At 26.5% G+C, this 19425-nt stretch overlaps 2 protein-coding genes across 2 annotated transcripts; both read left to right on the top strand.

Annotated features, from left to right (window-relative positions):
* Positions 1-1341: 1341 nt before the first annotated feature.
* Positions 1342-2536, top strand: LOC147816700 (uncharacterized). The gene is made up of 2 exons (XM_087169046.1): positions 1342-1697; positions 2025-2536. The coding sequence occupies exons 1-2, from the start codon at positions 1512-1514 to the stop codon at positions 2211-2213; spliced, it is 375 nt and encodes a 124-aa protein (XP_087025172.1). The 5' UTR covers positions 1342-1511; the 3' UTR covers positions 2214-2536.
* Positions 2537-2699: 163 nt separating this feature from the next.
* LOC147816699 (uncharacterized) lies at positions 2700-8481 on the top strand. The gene is made up of 6 exons (XM_087157237.1): positions 2700-2920; positions 4608-5289; positions 6716-6863; positions 6946-7016; positions 7490-7636; positions 8420-8481. The coding sequence occupies exons 2-6, from the start codon at positions 5160-5162 to the stop codon at positions 8479-8481; spliced, it is 558 nt and encodes a 185-aa protein (XP_087013363.1). The 5' UTR covers positions 2700-2920; positions 4608-5159.
* Positions 8482-19425: the final 10944 nt, after the last annotated feature.

Raw genomic sequence — 19425 nt, 5'->3', positions numbered from 1 at the left:
TTAATTAGTGTATATTTATTATTTAAAACTCTATTTGAGTTGGTACTATTTCGACAAATAACTAAAAAATTTCTCTATACTTAAATGTAAATAAATTATTAAATATCAAACCATAATAAAATTTCAAAATATATATGGATATATAATTGTCTGGAATTATTTTCTCCTGCTTAAGAAAAATATATTCAACAATACTTGTCTGAGGTTTCTTGGAACACTCTGTACTTGCAAAAACTACTTGAAATAACACTTGAAAACATTTCTTATTCAATTGAAACAATAAATTATATTCTTATTCAATTGAAACAATAAATTATATTCTTATTCAATTGAAACAATAAATTATATTCTTATTCAATTGAAACAATAAATTATATTCTTATTCAATTGAGACAATAAATTATACATACTAAGTAAATATATTTTCTCCAAATCAATATTATTTTTTTCAAAATTAATGTTGTGCTAAAACATTAAAATTTTAAATAGTGAAAAACAAAACTCTGTTATTTTTTTCAAAATTAATGTTGTGTTAAAACATTAAAATTTTAAATAGTGAAAAACAAAACTCTGTTAAATTGTTCAAATAAATTATGTAACAAAACAGTATGTTCAGTGAGTAAAATATCCGGTTTTTATATAGTAGAGAAAGTTTTAAAGCTTTGGTAAAAGACAGTGTACCAAACAGCAAATAAATAAAATTTAATTCAAATTTATCGTAAAATTTTGTACAAATGAAATTTTTATGTCAAACTGAATTTCAAAATATTTATTTGTATAAAAAGGGTTTTTTAGCTTACTAAAATAAGTATTGTTTTAATAAATAAGGTAGAAATATCTCCAGATTTTTTAAAGAAAATCAGATTATTTTCTGTAGGGTAGCAGTTCTTAAAAAGTTGATTCAAATTTTAATTTTTACAGAGTGGAAAAAAAGATTAATATATTCTATAGAATTCAAGTTTTAAGTACTTTTGCAAATAAATAAATAAATAAATAAATAAAACAGAAAAATTATCACAGACGCGGTGTAATATCCCTTCATATTAAAATTATAACTGTCATAGTCTGTGCTTTACCTTTTTATATTGAATTATCAACTCATCATGATTTAAAATGAAAATAAAAAGATTTTAAGATCTTGAAGTAACTATAATTGTATAAAAAATTTGAAGTACATACTCATAAAAATCTGTAAAGTGTTTAATTTTAGCGAAAAAGAAACGAGAACGAACGCGAGGCTATCATAGTATGCAGACGACAACTGCTTTTGTTCGGATTGGTCAATTCATTTCCAAGTGACGTCAAATTACGTTTCTCTTCAGATATTCTTGGGATAATGGACAGTCAGATTTTGGAGAACTTTAAAAATTTATGTTTCTCAACCAAGATTTTGTTCTATTTTGATAGAATAAAATTACCCCTCAAATGTCGGAACGAAAGCTCGTTTAGAGCTACTTTTGAGACTTCAGCCTACGGACTACTCGTGGATTTTTTATTTCTACACCAACGAAATGTATTCAAGTAAAGGGAATAGTGTTACAAAAGAACAACTAAGAAAGTTGACTGAAATAATGAAGCAAAATCCAAACCTTGCTCAAAATAAAATTGGGCAAGATCGAAAAAGAAAATGGGAGGAAATTGCGTCTGATTTAAATAGCCTAATTGGTGCTCAAAAACCAGCCAAAAAATGGGCCAAAGTAAGTATACCTTTATGTTTAATACATTTTACTTGTAAATTTGATACTTAAATATTAATTTTATAAGAACCTGTGCTATATATTACCGTAACTTGTAATTATGCAATGAAGCTTAAAGGTGTAATCGTTATTGAATTTTTTCTCTTTTGTTGCTTTTCTGAAATAAATACTTAATACTTTTTGTTTACTCTTCAGTTTTATTTTACTAGCGAGTGGTAAAATATAAAATTTTGATTGAGAATAGTGAGAAAAGAAAATTTTTTCTTTATAATTTGTGATTATTACAAATATATTTTAACAATGTATTTAACAATTCTGTTTTTTTAGTGCTGGAGTAACAAAAAGAGTAATATTCGGAAGAAAGCAAGCCGCATCCAAAAGCACGCTAAAGGCACTAGTGGTGGATCACTTGCAATGGAAGAGCTGTCCCCTTTAGAAGAGAGTATCCTTTATCTGACAGGATACACTTCATTCAAAGGGGATGAAAAAATGCTGGAAGGAGGCATAGAGCAGTAGTGCTCATTAGAGGTATTTCTTTATCATAATATATTCAGATTTTTTTGTTGAAAAAAAATATCCTTAATTTTTTATTCTGTTTCAAAACAGAAGGCAACACAGATTGACACCAGCCATGACACCATCCAGATTGAATTAAGCCAAGATGTATGCACCACTCCTTCAAGGGACTTAACAAAAACCTTGGGTGAATGTTCCAGTGTGTCTGCTACACCAGTGGGCAAAATATTAGGGAAAAAAAGTAATATAATTCGCTATTTGTATTCAATATGCAGTTATAAGTAGCAGATATTTATTTTTTTTGTTATTAAACATATTATGATCAACAAAATAATTTAGTTTTTTATTAATGTAGTACAACTTGTTTTTTTTTCTTTCTAAAAATGAGTAACATTTTTGTTTGTATGGAAATTTTTCTTTATTAGTTATTGTAATGTTACTGGGATGTCAATTTATGTAGTAGAATTTATTAGTTTTTCTGATTCACACAAAATGAGCTTTAATATGAGTTGTTTTTACAGAAAAAGCCACGCCACGGCAGCCCATTTCTGCTGAAACTGCAGCAGAATTCTTAGAGGAGATGAAGAAACAGACGGCTGCATTCGAGAGAATGGCTTCAGCAGTCGAAAGGCAGGCAGAGGAGACGGCTGTGCTGAGTAGCACGCAAGCCTCGATTGAAGATCTGCTATGTACAATCTTGGAAAATGGTAAGTATTATAAACAGGAATTTAATTTAACAATTTTAAATTGCTTAAAACTGTCAACTGTTGAATTATATTATTGAGTGTCATACTAGAAGGTAGTTAAGCATAATTTATTGTATAATGTAGTAATTATCTATGTATGTTATTGTTATCAAATAAACAGATAAAATTGTAAGACTTAGTTATCGAACATCAATAACTTTTATTCCCTCTTTAAATTATGAAGCTAAAATAAATACCTTTGTTACATAATCTGTTTTTAACATTCCTTTGAAGAATTTATTGTTCTATTGTTAAATGGCAAAAGTTATTTTGTTATAAAGCAAACAAAACACAATATTGCATTTTTTGTTTAATTTTCAATTAACTTATATATAAAAGCGATATAAAATATAAATAAAAACCATTGAAACTTTATAAGTAAATTTTAAGTGTTTTTTTAAAATATTCTTAATAATTTACTATAAGAGTGATTTAATTATCTGAAACATGTGCTGTTAATAGCAAACGAAACATATTGCAGCCCTCGAGGATGACGTATAGTAGCAAAACACTTCTGCTTCATAACTTTACATTTTGTATATTCTTTGACTGATTTCTATAAGCTCTATATATATCAAAGTCATTGAAACTATAAAAAAATTAACTAATTTTAATAATTTAAAATCAAAATTTACTTATGCAGGGCTGCCATTGGAGACTAAAAAGGCGACTATAACGACTATTTTAAAGCAATAGCAACTATGGCGACTATTTTAGTAGAAGTATGAGTAAAAACAACTAATTTGCAATGATTTGCGTAAAATCGGCGACTTTATTAAGCCAAAGCGACTAAAATTAAGAATAGCTTCATGAGTTTCCCCCTTTCCCACTTTTTTTTGCCGTGCTTTCGTTTTATCCTAACTTTATTATTTCTCACTGTCTGATGTCAAAAGCATGACAGACATATTTAACCAATCAGACTGTTGGAATTGGAATTGGAATGCTCCTCCTGTTTCAGAAAGCTAATGTAATATCTCTGAGGATTAAATTTTTTTCCCTCTTTTAATTTGAACGAAGTAGCAAAATTAGAAAAATTGTCTTTAATTACACAAAATGTGTTGTAAATTTTTTTAGAGTTATTTAGAATAGAAAGAAAGGTACATGATGATATTCGTTTTGTCGAGTTGTGATCGTAATTTTTTTGATAAACATTAAAATTTGGAAATGTGTCAGTTATGAAAAATAAGCAAAATAAAATTGAATTAAATTGCAATATTTATTTTTTTAATGTCTAAACTAAGCAGCTGCAAATTGGAACCGAGAAAGGACATTCAAGTTTCAAATTCAACTGTTCTGTAACAGATAAAAATACAACTCCCTGTTTTTATGCGTAGTGTGAAAGAATATATTGTTGGAAAATCCACAAATAAATTTACATTTTTTATAAAATATGAGTATCTAAATGCATGTTATTTGAATTTTATGCTATTACAGCACAAATAATTAAAATTATATTAGAGGAGGATATGATGTTATATATCTTTGAGACTATTTAGGAGACTTTTATTCATATATGATGCTACTAACGCAACTATTTTTCTTGTTTTCATCCAGTGGCAGCCCTGCTTATGTTATTAATAATTACTGTTAGAATGATTTAATTATGTGTAATCTATGTTGGTAGTTTAATAAAAAAATTTTTTTTTAGGTATCTACGAATCAAATATATTGTGATGAAACAAATGTGGTGTACCCAAGTTATCAGAATTCCTCCATTGTGCATATATATTTTTACTAATCATTACTTATTATTACTGAATCGGCTCAGTTTCAAATACTTCATAAAAAATATCAATAGAATTTTAAAAATAAAGACTATTTTTTATTGAAATACTTTTTTTTTCGCTTCTATAATTTCAAAAATATTTTCAATCCTTTCTAACTCAACGATTAATGCCAAACTTAAAAGTTCCGCTATTGTTTTAGTTTCGAATAAGATTCACGAGCGATTTGACTGGTGAAAGCTATCCGTTCGTAGGAAACTAGCAATGTAATACAATCTGTCAGCTAAAATTGCGAGATTTGAGGTTTTTCGTTCACTGTAGAAAAATGACATCAAAATGACGTCACTTTTCTCTTCCTAGCTCGTTCGAAAGTCTGAAAAAGTCTGGGCTCCGGTTTGATCTCTCAAATAGAACATGAGAATGAAGCAAAGCAGCTATTTTCTTTTCAACACTTGTTTTTAATTTTTAAAAAAAAAATGATTAAGGAGTTAATCGAATTAGTTCAAAACTGTCCTTGGTTATATGATTGTACCCATTCGGCCTATCAAGATGCAGAAATAAAGAAGCTAACATGGATTTACATAGCAAAAAAGCTTAACACAGATGGTAAGCAAAATTTTACTATTACTTATTTTGTTTTAATAATAAATTTCGTATAATATTTTTTGAATTTACTTCATTAATTAAATCAATTTATCTAACCTATTAATGGAAAGCACTTTTAATTGATTTTAAAGATTATTTATATTTTTGAATACCATAACAATAGTACTTTAACATTTCTCTTCAGTATGTTAAAGTTACTCAGTTTTAGCGAAATGTCATTTGATACTATGTACGATTTATCTCCGTTTTTACGGATAAATAAATGTTGCAGATTAATTCTTTCTTCTCAAAACTGATAAATCTTACCCCATTTCCCACACCAAGGTGAACCACTCTCTCCTACTTTAAAGTTTCCTTTTAGTACCTTAAAGTTACTATTTATAATTAACTAAATATAGATATTTTTTTTGTTAAAAAATAATGTTAGACATATTATTACACTGTAATCTTAGAATTTAAAACACTTATATATATAATATAATATATAATATATATATATATATATATTATAAAATATATATATATATATTATATTATATTATATTATATTATATTATATTATATATTATATTATATATTATATTATATTATATTATATTATATTATATTATATTATATTATATTATATTATATTATATTATATTATATTATATTATATTATATTATATATATATATATATATATATATATATATATATATATATATATTTTATTTTTTTTTATATATATATATTTTTTTTTATAATATATATATATATTATATATTATATTATATTATATTTTATATTATATTATATATATATATTATATTATGTAAAGTGATTCTAAAAAGATGAGCAAGCTTTCGGCCGCTGCAGGGGAAGTTGGTGTGTTTCAGAATGTTCGCCTATGTTTTCTTTGTCGTTGTGCTGCGTGCATAGCCGCTGCCATCCACTGTTTTGCACACTTATTGTAATCACATGCCATTAAATTTGCCTTTTATAACTTAACTTCATTGTTCTTTATGTGTTTTTACCTCATATATGAACATAATCTTTGACGTCTTCTAGCGGTTTTGCGTTTTGTTTTCGACCATGTATTCTTTGATAAAAATTGCTTGATTGTGTTTATGCTACCACTTCCTAAAATTTTACTCATCTTTTTAGAATCACCCTGTATAAACAATTCTATAAAAAATATTTTCTAATTTTCCAACGAATTATATATTTTGTAAAAAAGTTCATTTATGTTGAATAAAAAAATTATACCACAGCTATATTAGAGCTCTTTATGGATATTTATAAAGTCAAATAAACGGTATATTTATTAAACATGGATCTTCTTATAACATTCACTCTATTAGTTTTTTTATAACTAGTTCCTTTAAATTATTTTTTCGAATAAATTTTATTTTTGTATTGACAATTTATTTCTTAATATATAAAAGACGTTGCAGCAAAATATAAATGGAAAAACCTGAGAAATACTTATGTAAAAGAGAAGAGACTGAGATTAAGTGCCTTTGTAGCAAAAAAGGAGTGGAGACATATGAAATCAATGTCTTTTCTTCATGATCATACCAGAGAGAAGCGAGAGTATGAATTAAAATTTTTTTCTAATTTATATACATAAAAAAAACGTATCAAAACTTTTATTTAACATGACTTTTTTTAACAGGACAGAGAGAAATTTTGAGCGAGTAACTCTCCAACCAACTCCTCTGATTTATGAAGCAGCTGGGAGTTCTAGTAAGCAAAAATAAAAAAGTTTCCATTACTTATTTTAAAGCCTATTTATTACTTATTTCAAAACCTATTTATTACTTATTTCAAAACCTATTTATTACTTATTTCAAAACCTATTTATTACTTATTTCAAAACCTATTTATTACTTATTTCAAAACCTATTTATTACTTATTTCAAAACCCATTCTTTGCTCACAAGATATTCATGCTTAGTTTTTTTATTTAACCTCTTAGAAATTATGGAGTTTTAATTTTTTTCCATTTTGGATATTTTTACTGATATTGATATCAGACGTAGTTTCATTCCTTTGTATTTGGTGTTTTGAATATAAGTGAAATTTTAAAAATAATTCAATTTGTTGTTGTAAAAATGCTTAGTTTTTTTGTATTTTAGTTGCTTTTGAAAGCAAAAGGGGAACACAATTTGTGAATTATGTTATTATAAGTATAAATAATTAAAGTTTTACATTTTTAGCAAAAAATTTACTGGAGGAAAATCCAAAGCTACCAGATAATTTTTTGGACAAAAAAAATGCTGATTCACAAGAGCAATTTGAAATTTTTCAGCAGTTGGCAGAAGAAAGAATAGATGAAGAGTTTAATGAGTCCAATCAAATAGAAAGTAAGCTTTATAGTATAATTTAAACAATTGAAGTAATTTTTACTGAACAAATTCATAAATTAAATTTAGAGAAAACAAATGCATCTTTAAATATTCCATCTTTTACACTAATTCTGAAATAAAAAACTCCGTATGTTATAAATTTTCAACTTATAAGGTACATTGTATAATTGGAGAATATTTAGTAATTATAACTTATAGATATTAATAAAATTCCAAATAACTGCTATAAAAAATTCTTAGAAGTGCTTTTAAGTAACTTTGTTAGATTGATTGGTATATTAATAAAATTCCAAATAACTGCTATAAAAAATTCTTAGAAGTGCTTTTAAGTAACTTTGTTAGATTGATTGGTATATTAATAAAATTCCAAATAACTGCTATAAAAAATTCTTAGAAGTGCTTTTAAATAACTTTGTTAGATTGATTGGTATATTAACAAAATTCCAAATAACTGCTATAAAAAATTCTTAGAAGTGCTTTTAAATAACTTTGTTAGATTGATTGGTATATTAATAAAATTCCAAATAACTGCTATAAAAAATTCTTAGAAGTGCTTTTAAATAACTTTGTTAGATTGATTGGTATATTAATAAAATTCCAAATAACTGCTATAAAATTTTTTCGAAGGACTTTTTTATGTAAAATATTTAAAATCAACTAGTATATAAGTCAGATAGCAGTTTCTACAAAATTATTACCAATCTAACAAAGTTAGACTTATACAAAATTTTAAAAATTCAAGTTAATGATATTAATTTTTAACAACTATTTTTATTACAGGTATTCCAGGTACATCCAAAAATTATAATGATGAGAGATTAGTTAATGATATTAATTTTTAACAACTATTTTTATTACAGGTATTCCAGGTACATCCAAAAATTATAATGATGAGAGAATAGTTAATGATATTAATTTTTAACAACTATTTTTATTACAGGTATTCCAGGTACATCCAAAAATTATAATGATGAGAGATTCCTCACTTCATTGAAAAAAAAGAAAAGAAGGAAAGAAAATTTGAATGATATTGATACAACAAACCAAATCTTAAAAAAATTTCAGCAGAACGAGGATGACAATTTTTGTGAACTCTTAAAATATTACCTGAAGAATATAAAAAAAGAAAAAAAAATGAATATTTTTTTAGACATTTTAAATTTAGTGAAGGACGAGTTGTAGTTTACAATTTAACTATCTTTTGTGAATCCTTGTGCTAAGGAATGTGTGTTTCTAAAATGTTTGTCTTTTTACAATTTATATTTAAGAGACATATGACTGTATAGTCTCACTTTCCTCATTGATAAAGATTGTAATGCAAATTGTATTCCACTTTTTAAGAAAAGAATAACTCAAAATAAATAAAAGTTGAAAACAATATTATGTAGTTCAAGTCTCTTTCTTTTATATTATTAAATGTTTATTGATTTAATGTTTATCATCATTATAATTGCATTTAAGATCCTTTAATTTTCTATTATATTAACCTAGTAATAACATTTATTAACTACGCCAACTCCGTCTACTACGCCAATGCTTACAAGTAAGATAAAATATACTTTACTTCAGTTGTGAAGTGCTGTTAGATACTTGTTATTACCTTAAAAATGTCTTTATGTAATATTTTACGTTAGAAAAATAAAAACGTGCTCCGAATTAATATTGCAAAAATTACAAAATTTCTATTTTTCAAATGGAGAATTAATAAACATATTACTGCCATGTTACTGTAAGATTTAAATTAAAATTTCCGTTTTTTTCTTTTTATAAAAAAGAAGAAATTTTTAAGACATATCGTTGGTTCAAAGTTAAAACTACACTTTTGCACTCACTTCTCATGTTATTTGAATAGGCTGGGAAATAAAATTTCACCAATTAAATTACTGTATAGAAATTATTTTTAAAAAACGAGGCAAAGTTTGTTTTTAAAATATCAATAAGCAAATAGTAGGGTTTCAAGTGTATTAAACCTATTTTGAAGCAGTAAAATGATCTAATTAAAAGCATTTTTTAAAAGAAAAATTAACTGTGTTTATGGTAGTTAGTATATATATATATATATATATATATATATATATATATATATATATATATATATATATATACACGTATATATATACGTAAATATACGTTATATAAGTAAATTAACTATTTATTTCAAACAGAAAAATACTTTTATTTAAACATAAAAATAAGAAATTCTTAACAACAAAGCATTAGAATAAATTTCTTTTGCTCTAAGGTCATTTATAAATTTACAAAGATGAACGCAAGTAAATGTTTTCAGTCAAATAATAGTTATACTTTTAAAATGAAAATATGTCTGCATTAAAAGTCAATCACCCTTTTTCAAATGGAGAATTAATAAACATATTACTGCCATGTTACTGTAAGATTTAAATTAAAATTTCCGTTTTTTTCTTTTTATGAAAAAGAAGAAATTTTTAAGACATATCGTTGGTTCAAAGTTAAAACTACACTTTTGCACTCACTTCTCATGTTATTTAAATAGACTGGGAAATAAAATTTCACCAATTAAATTACTGTATAGAAATTATTTTTAAATAACGAGGCAAAGTTTATTTTTAACCCCTTATTTCCGAAGCGTCACGAAAGAACATCTACATGCAAACTCCGGATAGGTGTTGTTTAAATTAGTAATATAGGATAATAATATAGTAATATAGGATAAAAGTAATATAGGATAGGTGTTGTTTAAATTAGTAATATAGGATAATAATATAGTAATATAGAATAAAAGTAATATAGGATAGGTGTTGTTTAAATTAGTACAGAATAATTTAAAATTAAGTTAATTTAATTTAAAATTAATTAACATGAATTTAAACCATTGGTGGAATTAAATTAAGAGTAGGAAACAAATTCCCAGATGTACAATCCTTATATGGTTGTATTGGATTAAATATAGTATTCAAGTAAAAGTTAAAAAGTTAAAAATAGGAAATTAATATTAAAATTAAGAATAAATAATTAAAGTTAAAATTAAACACCCATTCGATATAATTAAAGCGAGAATAGCAAGCAACCGGTGAAGAAATCAAAACTACAAAGTCATTGGGGCTCTTTGCCTAGTTTTATTGAGGTACCTGGGTCCACCGACCCTTAATCCTCTGTAATATCAAATGAAAGATAACATGGCTCAAAATTAGTTACACATATTAGTGGTGCAAAGTTAATAGAAAAAAGGGGGGAAAATTACTTAAATATTTATGTTGGATAACATAAAGTATGAGTTAGAAATAACATGATGAAGATGGGAGGAAAATTGTTTAAACAACGTTTAAACAGCAAGCAAAATGTGTAATAAAAGTTAAAACAATTGATTGAAAAGAATAAAAATGGTGAAATTAATCCTAATATTTAATAGAAATAAAAAAATAACAGTGAAAAACCTAGTGAATTTAAAAATAGATGTAATTAGTGTAGTCCGATAGAGGGCTGAGAATTAGTTCCTCTTTGGGGGAGCCACTTGACGGCTAAGAATGGAATGGAATTAAGTCACTCCCTAAAGGGATGTGGCTAATAATAGCGGTGGCGATGATGTCACCCTAGCGGTGAAAGTGAGGAGAGAAGAGTAATATTAAAATGAATACAAATTTTGTAATAAAATTAAGAAAAAATAAGAAAGGATCATGGATCAGGGGTCTGGGGTTCTGAAATCTCAGAATAGCGCGGGGTCTGTATTTATTAGCGGGATCATGGGGATCGTAAATAGGTAAATTTTGAATAATGTCATTGTTAGTACTGTGGATTTTTTTATAAAGATTATTACAATTTTTTGCGAATGATGTCCTAATGGTGGGAATTTGTAGTTCTTGCCGAATTTTATCACCTCTAACATACCAGGGTGAATTGGTGATTAATTTAATAATTTGATTTTGTAGGGATTCTAGTTTATTAATTTTGGTCTTATGAGTGTAACTCCACAGGGGGGATGCGTAAGTGAGGAGTGGTCGTAAATAGGCTTTGTAAATAATAATTTTGTTCTCTAGGGATAATTTAGAATTGTGAGATAAAAGGGGATAAAGAATTGATTTAGTGGTTCTAAATTTATCTGAAATAATTTTAATGTGTTTGTTCCAGGTTAGTTTAGGATCGAAGGTAATACCTAAATATTTACATGTATCAGACCAGGGCAGTGTGGTGTTGAATAATGTTGGGTAGTTGTTGGGAATAATCCTTTTGTAGGTGAAGAGAATAGATGTACTTTTATCGGCATTAATTTTGATTCTCCATTTATTGAACCAATTTTCAAGAATTTCAAGGTGCATATTAAGAAAGTTTGTTAAGTTGTCAATATTTTGGTGATGAGCAAGAATGAAGGTATCATCTGCAAAAAGGTGAATATCAGTGTGGGGGGATAGGAATGTCATTAACATAAATGAGAAAGAGGGTTGGTCCAAGTTTGGAACCTTGAGGAACACCTGCCCAAAACTACAAAGTGTAAACACAACGCGTTTTAAAAATTGATCAGAGGAGGAGGGGGTGGCGCCACTATCGCCGTGGAAAGAGAATCTCCCAGTTTCGCTTTCTCCTCCGCATCGTTTTTACCGGGGCGGTGCAAAAAAGTGCTTCACCCGGGGCTGGAAAGGATTCCGACGAGGCGAAAGAGGAGTGAAAGGCTGGGGGAATCTACTGGGGTGGGGGATGGAGAAAAAGGTTCGATTATTCGGTAAACAACTGCGTTGCCAGGGGTAACCGCCTCCGTAGAACGGGGTGCGGTAGCCAGGCAGCTGCAGAGAGAGGGAGTGATGGGGGAATGAAATTCCTTCAGAGGCGAAAAAAGGGGGTTCCTTTAGGAAAAGGTTCTCTTTTCGCTGTCTGGGAGTAAAAATAAGGCCAAATTTTATCTTCTAATGCAAACTTCACGGAAAGACACTGTTTTAAATCAACAAATGGACGTATCCTGTGTTATAACGAAATGCTTCACAGCACTTTTTTATAAAAAATAAATAAGTAAATAAATGTTTTTCAGAATTGATGTTAAAGTATTTACAATTATTTAATCAATAAGAATTTATAATTTTCAAATTACAATTAAAACTAAAACATAGCGTTTTTTTATTCTTCGCGGGAATTCCTACGAGCTGCTATACTTTAATAATTCTTTTCTCTTAGCCACAAGAGTTTGTCAAAGTGCAACCGTTAAGCAAACTTCGAATAATTATGGAACATATATTAATTTCTTCGGTTTAATAATTTTTCTTTGCATTAACACTATAAATTTCAAAACGAAATTATAATTTTTTTCATATCACATTATGAAATTTTATTTTTGAAGCAAAAAAAAAAAGAACCATTTATTCAACGGCTATGTTCATTTGTGGCAATTTGACTTGTTAAAATCGTGCTAATTATAAGTATATATGAATTTAAAATTTTTCTTTTAACTGAAACGTAAAATAAACTGTTACCATATTGGATTTCCATGTCGAGTTTACTGACAAAATAGCCTAAACTGACGAAACTGTACTTCACTCTAACCACATTAAATATTCGCTATTCATAGGAATAAGAAATTTGTTTAATTAATTTTGTCAAACATTGATTAACATTTCTTTTACACTTGTTAAAATACATCCGTGGTTAAAAAAAATGAATAAATAAAAGAAAGAAGGAAAAAAAACACTTTTGTAATAGAAAAAAAAGCGTTTGTAATTAGCGCATACAGAAATTTGTTTGATATTTCAACTTAATTACCTAATACAATTCTTATTCTCAAGTCTTTGGAGGTTATGATGCTTGAGCAATTACCTTATACTTAATTTTTCTTATTAAAAAGTGGAATCAAATTTTAATTACAAAGTTTTTCGCGGGATTTTTTTTCAAAACAATATATCTAGTACACCGAGGAAATGTAGTGTTTTATACGTACATATACGAATTAATGTGCTTTTGAGCAGGTACACAAGGAAACCTCAGGAACACTTACATAAAACTTTCGAATAGTCTTCGAATGATAAAGATCAATGCTTTATTGTTAAATAATAATACGCCGCATAAATCGATAAAGGAAAAAAAAAAGATTGAAAATGAAAAAGGACTGATTTCTTGTTTTAGTTACTTTTTTAAATTTAAAAATGTATAACAACATTAAAACTTATGTTTTTCATTATGATATGCGTCGTTATGTTACTCGATATTGATCGCGAATAAAGAAACTTAGACATTATCTTTTAATATTTTATGGTGTATAAAAATATTGAAAATACAATACATTAATGTCTACAAATTTATTTCAATGTAAGAAAAGATACGAATTTATTCTAAGGAATTTTCAGTATTTCTACTTTTTTCAATATCTTTTTCGTTTATTTTTGTTCAGAAAATGTTTAGAAATAGACGACTTAACGAATTTTCGAAAATGTTTGAAAGCCTTTCATTTGTCATACAAAAATCAAGTTTTTATCGATCAAAATACTACTTTAATTTCTCATTGATTCTCAACCTCATTGATATCAAACCGTTTTAATGTTATTCAAAATGCTAATGATTAGTGTTAATATTTTACTAACTTTAAATAATAAATATTTTCTTTTTTTTCTTTTTCTTAATTATGCGTAATCATTTTTTTTTCATGAAAATCATTCAGTGTTCTATTTCAAATTTATATTACTGTGGTAGTACTCCCTTAGGAATATTTCTTTTTTTCGAGGCAAGGGAAAGACTAATGTTTGTAAGTATTCTGAGTAAGGATTTACACAATACGGTTGTCCACTATTTGCTTTACATAGAAAAATTTCACAAAGCTTTTTGACTCCTCTTCACCACAGGGCATCTAAACTATCCTACTAACCCACAGTTACCAGAGGCAGAAATTCTTTCAATACTTGTCTATTCCATCTTCATTGTTACTTGTGGAATTACAATAGCTGCGGAAAGGCATTGTAAGGTATTGCACACAGTAAACGTCACCAAAGAAAAATACACAAAATTCAAACACTTCATTTTCTGTTGTTTTTTTTTTAAATTCAAGAAAAAATTATACTATATTTTTTTTTCTGGGAGAGAGAGATTAACGATCATCGTAAAAAATAAGGAAAAAACACGGAACACCTTGAGAAAAAGATATAGATAAAACTGATATTGGAGGAAAAAAAGTTAGAGAAATTCATATTCAAACATTGTCACACAAAAAGGTCGTGCAATTTTCATCAGATTTATAAATATAATATTAACTAAGTACTGTTGGTTTTTCTATGGTGATAAAATTAAAGATATCTAGCCTTTTTTCTATTACACTTTTTCTATTGTATTTAATTAGTTTCTTTTAGTAAATAATGTCTAATAATTCAACTGTTAGTCTCTCTCTCTTTAAGCAATAACATGAGTTAATTAAATTTTAATTGTTTTAATTAGGGGAAAATAATATATACTTCAATTTATTAAGTGCAAATTTTTCATGCATTTTCAATTTCATATGTACCTTCTCTGATCGACTACGTACCCTAGTTTATGGTGTTTCCCATAGATTTAAGAAAAAAAATAGAAAAAATTTTATCCACACATAAAAAAAATATAATTAAGTAAGTAAATAATTAAGCAGAGACATATATTGTTACTAATGCAAAATAGAAACAGAAAATTATAAGAAATAAACTTCCTCTACTTAGTTATTTTTCTCTCTTCTTAAAATTTTTTTTTCAAAATAAGAAATGTGATTTTTATTAGAAATAATGAAATTTAATGTCTAAAAACTAATACTTAAAAATTAAAAGATTTTAAATATTGTGGGCATTTTTTTTCTTGCTGGCAGCCAATCTTAAAACAGATTTAACAATATTTAGAATATTTAATAAAGATTTTGAAAACAGAACTTTTAAGGAATTTAAAATACTTGTTCAAAAAAATCTAATTGCGCAGAAATTATAATTTAAAACTTTAAAGATTTCAATGATATAAGAAATTACATTGTATAGTGATATTTAAATTTTAAATCACTTCACAAAATCAACCATTAAATAAATGTAAGCATATTCATAAAATAAATTTATTTCAATGGTACCATTCAATTGAAATTAATTCAAAACAATTTATTCAAAATCTGATGATTATTAATTGATTAATAATAAGAAAACTCTATCAAATTTTATGTAATCAAATCTTCTTTTTTTTTTCTTAAAGAAAATTCTTAAAAAGAAAACAATAGTTGTTTTGCTGTCTTTTCAGCTTTTTTTTCCTCCTTTTTAAATTTTCTTTTTTTTCTAATAACGCAATTGGAAACAGTTACACAAGTTTTCTGTTCTGTTTCGATTTTAGCAATTTTAATAAATTTCAAATTTTGTCAATAAATTAATCATGTGAATACAATTTGAAAAAGACTTTAGTCCTAGTCAGTCATAATTTTCCTTTTATTTTCTTTTGAATAACCTCTTTGTCTATGCATGCTTAAATTAAAAAATAAATAAAAATCAACTGTTTCACGAGGGAGGAAACGAGGGGACTAAGTCTAGTAATTTTCGTTATGAATGAATGTGGTCTGCCGTTTTTCTATGTGTTCTAATTTAGGAGAAAGTGCAATAATTTTTCTTCTTATATGAGGAATGAATAAAATTTCTAAAAAATCGTTTCTATTTCAAAAATATTTTGAAAGTTTGATTGTTCTAGACGACGTATAAAAGTATTTACTGTTAGCCTGGAAGAACGAGTGGGAATAATTTTATGACACCATGCATTCTATAAGTCTGAAAAACTAGGAAAGAAACCTTTTCATCCCTTTCTTATTCGTAGCTTCCTCTATCTATCTTATTCTGTCCTTATCTACCTTTTGTGAGTAATTAAAATGATATTTGGGCATTTTCCTTCATCACCAATAGACGTTTTATCATTTCCCCAAATATCTTCCAGTTTGTTCTACCAATCATTTTATTTTTTGGTGGTTGCTGAGTTTAGTGTATTATTTTTTGCTCCCAACTGAATTTTCTTGAATTTGTATACAATGTTCACGAAAAGTTTTGCCGCAATACTTACAAGAACTGAGCTATCTAATAAAAATCCACAATTTGTACCTAAGACGCTACCTATCTGTGAATGAAAATCAAAAACCTTGCTATGTCATTGATTAGAATCACTAACTACGCGTTCAAATATTAAACGATTTTCGCCTGGAATCAACCAAAGTATAAAATAAAAACTTCTAGAAGTTTTCTAGACTAACGATTTGTGCCTTATTTTTTTTCACCCCAAAACGTATGATTTCTGTCTGTAACTATTGTCTCCAATATAGCAAAATATAAAAAAAAAAATTATTATATACAAACATGTCTGCATTAAAACAATCATATCGAGTATAATATAATAATTTATATTCAAATTATCAGTGAAGTAAATATTATGCTTTAAATTTTATTGCGAAAAAAAACAATGGTGCACGTTTCAAATAATTTAGCAATAATTATTCAAAGTAAGTCTAAGACTAAAAGGTGATATATTTCTATAAAAAAATTGTAATTTTTTTTGCAACGTATAAATGAAATTCATTTTGCGTCAATCAAATTTTAAATCTCACAATACTTTGGCTAGAGTTGAATAGAAAATATGGCTTAACTTGATGTTTCTTTGCGGTTGTAGTAAATTTAATCTTGCACTGATTTTTCTGACATTGCATGTATCTCTTCTTATTTTGTTTTAAGAAATTAGAAATGTTTTTACCTCATTAATTAAATTTAAAAAAAAAAATTATTCAGTGTGTTTATTTATTATTATTATTTTCTTTCAAGATTTAAGTTATTTTAATGCTATTAACCATGCAACATACTACTATTTCTATTTATTAAAATTATTCACGTTAATATTGAAAAAAAGAGCATAAATGAAACATTTTACTTTTAAAAAAACTCAGGTATCAACAGGTTTTATTTAAAATGTTAATATAACGGAATGGATATTATCACCTTCCCGCTTCCCGCTCCAATGTGCTGTTTACTTTATTCATTTATTTAATTTTTTAAAAAACTGAGTGTAATAAAAAATACTTTTAAAATTTAGAAAAAGCCTTCCAAAATATTAAAATTAATCAGATAGTATCTTTAATTGTATTAATTTCTTTATCGTTTATACTTTTTTTCTATAGAGAAAATTTAAAAACAACTGAATTACTTTAGTTCTGTTTTGTATAAACTTTTGTTTTTGCAACAATAAACAATGCTTAGCACCTATGTGACTTATTAAAGCATTCTAACGTAAGAAATAAATAAGAAAAAGATAATTAAATAGATAAATTAATAACATTTGTAAAATTACGACAGTAATTATTTTTTTTAAAAATTATCTAGGGCGAAATGTTTCTAAAAATATACGAGCAAGAAGGATTCGCATACAGTTTCCGTTTTATTTATTTATTTTTTTTCGGAGAAGGAGGCCAGCACACCTTGATCGAAGAATATAGTGGTGTCAATCGCTATACAAAAGGGAAAGAATTACCGATGTGTGTTGTGAATGATTGAGCCGGTTGGAAAGGGTACTGAGTTGAGGCGTGTAAGACGAATACCTGCTGCGTAATGAGAATATAATAATATACTATGCAAAACACTTCTTGACATAAGATAGTAAAAGCTAAAATTTATTTTACTTTGGCCATTTTTGCTGAAAAGGATTGCAACCAGCAAGAAACATTTTCTTAGAAAAATAACAGTTGGGCTGCATTTAACCATGAAGAACTAATCACATTCTTTAATTTATTGTTGAACGTTTACGCAAACAAATTCCGATTCGACGTCAAAAGTGGTTATTGGGAGAAAAAAAAGAATCTGTAACTAGACTTGTATTTTAAAACTTAGACTAAATAATATACTTTCAAACTACAAAAGAAAATTCTTTTATTTCTTTAAAAAATGAATTTAAGGAATTCTAACAACTTTGAAATTCTCCATTATCAAATATTAATGTCAACAAATTGCTTAATATTACACTTATACCGTTAAAAGTAAAGTATGCCTGATAATTATATACAAATTAGCTAAGATGATAGTATTCTATTTTTTCACAGATTTCTTTTCATTGAAAAAAAAAAAAAGATACTAAACAGACTAATCCATCTTTCTGATTCTTCAATCATAAACTAACCATATATCTATAATAATACACACAAATAAAATGTGATAACTTGTGGACACCAGATGCGGGTATGGTTTTTGTTATAATTTAATTTAAAGTTAATGAAGCCGATGACACTATCCGAATGTTCTTGCCTACAAGATAGCGAGCACGTTATGTAAAGGCTTAGTTCTTAAAGATGAAAACGCAGGTCTTGATATCATTCAGTTTTATTACTAATTTATTGAACAATATAAGATGTGCTCTGCAATAAAATGCTGCTCTAAATATTATCACTCAAAATTTAATAATTTTGAGTGATGATTCTATTTAATGAAAAGAAATAATATTTTTGTCTTAAGAGGTCCACTTAGAATATGCATATTATTTCATATAACTATTGATTTCTATGAAAAATTCAATACACAGGTGATTCCTCAGAATGAAATGTTGTCAGAAAGGAAAAGATTGTTGTCAGATTGTTGAAATGATTGTTGTCAGAAAGGAAAAGATAATTTGGAATATATGGCCTTCATAGATCAGAAAAGAGAAAGATTGAAACTTATACCTTTAACTATTATACCTTTCTATTACTCTCTCTGAATCTAATTATGGGATCAAAAAGTATTACTCAAATAGTATAAAATTTGTTTACACTAAGATAATTTGGTTGAAAATAAGTGAAAAATATTATATTTAGTATTTTAATAATTTATGGTTATGAAATAGAG

The sequence above is a fragment of the Parasteatoda tepidariorum genome, chromosome 1 (genome assembly GCF_982258835.1).
Source record: "Parasteatoda tepidariorum strain Cologne lab strain chromosome 1, Ptep-v5.0, whole genome shotgun sequence".
Lineage (NCBI taxonomy): Eukaryota > Metazoa > Arthropoda > Arachnida > Araneae > Theridiidae > Parasteatoda > Parasteatoda tepidariorum.
The sequence above is the reverse complement of the archived record's forward strand: the minus strand, read 5'-3'. Positions and strand labels throughout refer to the sequence as shown.

Bases quoted from the DNA above. Each gene is read 5' to 3' on its own strand.
- LOC147816700 (XM_087169046.1), top strand. From the start codon at position 1,512: ATGTATTCAAGTAAAGGGAATAGTGTTACAAAAGAACAACTAAGAAAG. The intron at 1,698-2,024 runs GTAAGTATACCT...CTGTTTTTTTAG, and splicing joins CAGCCAAAAAATGGGCCAAA to TGCTGGAGTAACAAAAAGAG.
- LOC147816699 (XM_087157237.1), top strand. From the start codon at position 5,160: ATGATTAAGGAGTTAATCGAATTAGTTCAAAACTGTCCTTGGTTATAT. The intron at 5,290-6,715 runs GTAAGCAAAATT...AATATATAAAAG, and splicing joins AAAAAAGCTTAACACAGATG to ACGTTGCAGCAAAATATAAA. The intron at 6,864-6,945 runs GTATGAATTAAA...TTTTTTTAACAG, and splicing joins CATACCAGAGAGAAGCGAGA to GACAGAGAGAAATTTTGAGC.